The sequence below is a fragment of the Nestor notabilis genome, unplaced genomic scaffold (genome assembly GCF_000696875.1).
Source record: "Nestor notabilis isolate BGI_N333 unplaced genomic scaffold, ASM69687v1 scaffold17645, whole genome shotgun sequence".
Lineage (NCBI taxonomy): Eukaryota > Metazoa > Chordata > Aves > Psittaciformes > Psittacidae > Nestor > Nestor notabilis.
Window position 1 is genome coordinate 61,247 of NW_009928138.1, and position 6,393 is coordinate 67,639.

At 35.8% G+C, this 6,393-nt stretch overlaps 1 protein-coding gene across 1 annotated transcript in view; it reads left to right on the forward strand.

The window, feature by feature from the left end:
• WDR72 (WD repeat domain 72) overlaps positions 1 to 6,393 on the forward strand; it is a 105,191-nt gene that overhangs the window by 51,476 nt on the left and 47,322 nt on the right. The window contains exons 14-15 of the mRNA XM_010014391.1: positions 325 to 1,139; positions 4,687 to 4,778. Coding sequence (XP_010012693.1) covers positions 325 to 1,139; positions 4,687 to 4,778 — 907 coding nt within the window. The remainder of the gene's footprint in view (positions 1 to 324; positions 1,140 to 4,686; positions 4,779 to 6,393) is intronic.

The following is a 6,393-nucleotide window of genomic DNA, read 5'->3' on the forward strand; positions in this document are numbered from 1 at the left end:
TATTTCTTAAAAACAAAACAAAACAAAGCAAAACTGTATTTTTCAAAACTTTCCTAAAAGTCTTTTAGCTTGAAGTAAGACCAGCCTAGAGCATGGCTGTATAATTGAAGATGTTAGGGATCATGTATTGTAGTATTTACATGCATATGTCTCTCTGTGTCTTAAGCTGTTTAACAGAAAATCCTTCTTAGTAAGAAGTGAATAAATGTAATTAAGTTGAACTTAATGGAGTTAATACATTTGATCTATTCCATATGCTGATATCTTGAAAATTACAAAATACTAAGGATTTGTGTTTGGACACTTATTATTTTTTTCTTTCAGTTAACTGATACCAGCTGCATCCTACAGCCCTTTACTATTTTACCAGTTAAGACAAAATGGAACAGTGCGAACTTTCATGTTCTTTTATTTGATCTGGAAAGACTGGAGGAACTTCTGCTGTCATCTCAATTCAATGGATTAAAGTCTTCAAATTCGTTCCACAACTATGACACTCTAGAAAGAGCCAAAAGTGCTACTGAGAAAAGGACATTGACATTAAAAAGAAATAAAACTGCTGGCTCCATATCTCCAGTGGATGGGCAAGTAGATACTGTTTGTTCGGTCCAGGTCTATAGGGATAACAACACAGCTAGGCCTTTGGATGAAAGTGGCATGAAAAGACAGAAGAAAATGAAGAGTTCAAGAAAGATTAGAATGCAGCCATCAGGTAACATTGATGTGAACATTGTCACAGATACAGCTAAACTGCTTTTGTCGTGTCTTTTACCATGGGGTGTAGATAAAGAAATAGACAATCTTTGTGTTAGGCATTTAGATATCTTGAGGCTTCAGCATCCTGTTTCTTTTGGACTTGTGTCAAATGAAAACCACCTATCACTAATGTTGCCAGGATGGAAATGTACTGATTGTGGCATGCTAGAAGAACATGCAATAATCAACTTGTTTTCAAAAAGAGTGCTTGATTTATCAAACAAGTACCTTGCTGCAATTGAAGGACACACTGGAAAGAATGATGGACCTGAGAATGTTTATGGAACAAAGGGATTGGAAACAGTACTCTTCTTATTTAGGAGAATAGCTTTGATCAACAGGATAATTAACATACCTTCAACAATTACAGATGACATTGAAAGGTAAGAACCTTTTCATCACGAGTCTTTTCTTCCTCTACAGTGGTTAAAAAGTAAAAAATATGAAACATACTTAAATACAGACTTTTGCAATGGAGTTTACAATCTTTTTCTAGAGTTTTTTATAGGATGTTCTTTGAACAAAAGCAGATAGGAATAAACTTAAGTATCTTTATATTTTTCTACTTAGAAGGTGAGAACTGATGCAAGAAATTTTCTTAAGAGAACAAGAACTTGAATTATCCAGCTTCACACGCTGTTTTTCCTGAGATCACTCTTTTCCTCACAGTTTAAGTAGAATAATGAGGTATCTTCAGGCTCATTGTGAGATGTGCGTTTAAGCACCTTTGCTGTTTTAACTTCAATTCTCTGTAAGCAATATAATTCCTTTATTATGAAACCCTTGCCTTCACAGATAAATAAAACATGAGACACAAGAACAGTCTGTCCTAGTTACACAATGTAAAGTACAATGCCCCCAGTAATAATGGAGGCTACTGGGAGTGAGTGCCTCATCAGCCGTTACGTTCTGAGAACCATCACAAATAACAGTTACATTACTCAAAACAAATTTATTGCCTAAATGCTTTTTCAGCATTAAAAGAAAAATAGCATGCTCAACATGAGTTCAGCAAGCCAAATAGAGCATATTAATCGGGCAATGGATATGTCCGCAGACTTTTGTTGTCCTGCAAACCTAGGTTGGTCTGTATTTAGCATTTTAGGGACAATTAACTTCAATGTTGGTGATGCTATGGCCCTGAGGCAAGAAGAGAGACAAAAAATATTGATCCTGATGCTGCAGATATCTGTGCATCTTCCACAAAACTCTAGGCATTCAGCATATCTCAAGATATGCACCATACTGCAAGACACGCATATTTCTAAATTACATTTAGTACTAATTACATTGCCTACCGGTCCATATTCAGCATAAGCTCTTATAGGGAAGGTTGTTTCAGTATTCCAGCTTGAACATGCATTCCTTTCCATCCAAGAAAGGACTTTATGCTTGCTTTGTCTTATAGTACTCAGCTGGAAGGACAACAAGTGAGTAGCCATACCAGAATCATTTTTCCCAGACTTACACAACCTGGATTTGGAACATATCTCCCATAAAACTATAAGTATTGAAGTTGTTACAAGAAAAAATGCCTTTTTTTTTTCTTTTTCTTTTTTTTTTTTTTTTTGTGAAATCTGTACTATGTAATTTCAAGGTTTATCCAGGAAAGGTGAAGCCATAAAAACTTTAGCATCTCTTCCAGAAAAAGGTGAATGTTTTTACCAAAGAGAGGAAAAGAATTTGCCATAAATTTTGGTTACAAAAAAAGTTATTAATTTTATTCAAAGGTTCTGGAATGTTTTATTTGGTGTTTTGACATGGTTTGGTTTGGATTGCCTCTTCTCCAGAGCCAATAGTATACCTATTTATAGCTGTCTTGTAGCTAAGTTTTAGTTTGGCGCCAATTTTGATGGCCTAATGTGGGCTGTTGCCTCCCAGTGGCCTCATCTGGATAAGAGAACTGAGTTGTACCCATTCAGTTATTTTCTTAGATGTTTTTGCTTTGTTTTGTTTGTGTATTTGAGTGTGTGTGTTTTGGGTTTTTGTTTGGTTTGGTTTCTTTCTGAGGGCAGAGGAGGAGGGGGGGAGGTGGTTTTTTTCTGTGAATGTTTGTTTGTTGTTTTTTTTTCCCTGAGCTCCATATTTTCCTCTTGAAGCCTTTAGAAGCATCTACAAGTGCTATGGGTCTACAGAGACAAACTAATTCTTTTTCCTGCCTATACTTGCACACTCTTGCTTACCTTTGAGGCTGTACCTTTACTGTTCACCTGTTAAACATTGAGGAAATAGACAAGTAGCCACAATTTTTGTGTGAGTGAAAGATAAAGTGTTCTTTCTTAGGGAACTTGATCAGAACTAGAGTGTATTTGCTGCGTTTTAGCAACACAGACCTCAGATTTTAGTCACAGGGACATTTTCCTCTTTACTGCTGGTGACAGGAAATGTTTTACTTACTGGGATTCTGTTCCTCCCAAGAACTGTATCAGAACTTCAGACATATCACTCATAATTTACTTTTTATTTTTTCCGCTATAAATGAAGATAAGAACAGGTGAGATGAAAAGGATTTTGTATTGTTTCCTTCCTTCCGTAAAACTCCAAGCGACAGGGGAAAAGCCCCTTTCCTGTGAAGTTACCTTTCCCTCTTCCCTCCCCAGTAATAAGTATAGCATGAATAGGACTTGGCCTATTTGCCACGGTCTTAGGATTCAGCCTTCACTTCACCTCTTCCTCTTGCAAATAATCGGGGTCTGAATGAACTAGCGTAATCTATCTATGTTCGTTCATTAAATGTCTTTATCTGATTTAGCCTTATTAAGAATTCACTCTGAGAGTTGGAATGAGTTTTCTCTGTGAGGATGAGCTGTTAACATAATGTACTTTTGCCGAATTGCAAGTTTGAAAGAAACTAAGTAAAAGCTATTTTGTCCAGTTTGGCTTCTAAAAGTACAGTGTGTAGCCAAACCTCTCTGGGCAGCTGGTTTAGCTGAAACCACAGCATGCTCAAGGGAAACAACTAAGTACTGAATTCGAATTCACCACAGCATTTGCAGAAAGAGCTAGGACAACTTTAACAGCTTGTAAGTTTCCTGATGTTTCTATATCTGTTGGGGTTTTTGCATCTTGGCTCAGACTGTGAAAATAAAGGAACCTGCAGTAAAATATGTCAGATTATAAAAGTGGGACAGCAACAGGAAGAAGCTAGTAAGAAAAGATCTTCAAAGAATGTTTTCTCCTGCCTTTTGAGATTTGTATCTGTAACTTAAAGCTCTCAAGCTGAAAGCTTTCAGAGTTGTTCAGTATTGCAAGGCTTTCGAAATATTATGACTTACTGTTGACTCTAGTGAAGTGGAAAGGTGAAATATTATTTTTAAATGACACCTAAATATAGTTTGTGCAGGGTCACTATACCAATATATTTAAAAGAAATAGTTTAAAATAGTGCAATTGTTTGGAGAGGCTTTCTCCTTCCTTTCCTCTCCATTTGTATCCTCTTTCTTCAAGGGCTAGGTTGCTGAATTAGTGACTAAGTATGGAAGAGCAGTAGATACACACTAGTCTCCTAAACTGTAGCCATCTGTTGAAATCCCAAGCATTGCAATAATTTTCTAAATTACTTAATGCTGTGAAAAAAATGGAAACAAAGCTGCTAGTTTTCCCTGAACCTTTTTCCTTGTGTAATAGAAAAAACAAAAGTCCTTTGCTAATATGGCATCGTTTCTTTAATACAACAAAATTTAAACACACTAACTTTTGAGCTAAATGTAAACTCCCCACGTATGGATGGAACTTTTCAGTATTTGTGTACGTGTGAATGCTTCAATACCAAGTTGTGCGTGAAATAATGCAAGTGACTTTTGAGGAGAAACGAAATTGTGATTGATAGTAATTAATATCAGAGTACCTACCTTAAAAAAATCCTACCTTAAGACATAAGATTTTTGTAAGTATGTTCAGGTTTTGTTTAATAGTTTCATATTCTTTTAGTCCACAGAAATCAGAATCTGTACCTGACAAATGGCGAAATGTGGAAGCAATAACACATTCATTCCCTAGTTTTTATGGGGAGTTACCAAGAAGTAAGTATATAGAGGAGTGGCAATATTAGCTTTTAAATGTTTGGGGTTTTGGTTTGATTTGGTTTTTTTTCCCCAAGCTTTTTATTGCTAAAATACATCACTGAACTTCAATAATGAAAAAACAACATTAAATTCTTTTGCTTTGAGCAGGTCCAGTTTACAAATACAGAAACTGAATTGTTCAGTTCTGTGAATATCAGAAAAGAATGTAAAAAAAGTTGACTGTTAAGTAATAGAGGAATCAAGGATATTTTTTTTTTCTGTGATAGCAAAACATTCAGCTGAGTTTCTAAAGATATTTTCTAGCAATCTGAAAAACAGAAATGTAATAAGACAAAACACTGTTTTCTTCCCCTTCCCCCATCTCCCTCATCACCATTATGTGCCTGCCCAGTAATATATACAGCCCTTCAAGCAAACTGTTGCCTTAGTAATACAAGAGCTATCTTGACTGTTCAATAGTGCCCTTAGACTTTTGGTTTAAGGCAGAATAAAGTAATCTCTTCATGTTAATATCCCACAGGCAATTGTTCACCAATCTGGACTTTGCAAGCCAGTCAAGTTTGTTTACAATATGCAACTAAGCAAAGAATGTTGAAATAAAAACCTCAATAGAATATGAGTATTTGTCAGTACATATTACCTAAAAATCAGTGTTCCTGTTATAGACTAAGTTCTATCTAGACTGATAAATTCTTTCAAGTCAAATCTTGACCCTCTTCTATGTAAATAAACCTTAATATTCTCCTCTAAAATCAGATTTTAGTGTGCCTTTCCTTCTCTAACTCTTCTATGAACCATAACTATAGAAATTGTTATGACAGCAGAAATGCTTGTTGGAAGAAAGAGATGGAACATAAAATCAAGTGACAGTAGAAAATAAGCAGATGGAAGGCATGAAAATGGTGTAGAAATTACTAAAATGTTTGTGGACATAAAAGTAGTTTTACTGAGTGACCTAAAACTTCTAAAGTAATCTAACTCATATGCCATATCTCCTAGTTCACACAGTTTTTTGGATTTGCAAATTAAAATCTTATCTAAGACTTGCAGATCTCAGACATTTAAGGAATGACGTGTTCTTTGGCATCAAGGGCACACTGGACAGCAGAATGGGCAATGTTAAATCTTGATTCTGCTGATGTTTACGGACTTTCTGTATCTATTTATATGTGTGCAGAGATGGGAAGAAAACGAAATTACAAACAGGAGCCTAATGCTTTTGGGCACACATGGATGTGAAACCAAAGTATTGTAACAAAGGACAAAGCTAGATGATGGGTACCTTATTGGTTGTACTATTCTTGATCAGTGAAAGACTCGTGTTTAGATCAGAGTAGCCTCAGGTTAGCTCTTGAGTCAGTAAGAACTATAGAAGCTATTAAGTCAAATTTGCATTGCTAGGATCTTTCCTCACATCCAAGATTTTGGAGAGCTGGTTCTATCTCACAGGAGGAACTGTAGGTTCATGCTAAAATTAGTTGTGAAGGAGAGGGTTGGAAAGTTTGAAATAACAACATTGAGGGTTTTTTTAGTGTGTGGTGTCCCTGCTCATGGCAGGGGGGTTGGAACTAGATGATCTTAATGTCCTTTCCAACCCTAACTATTCTATGAT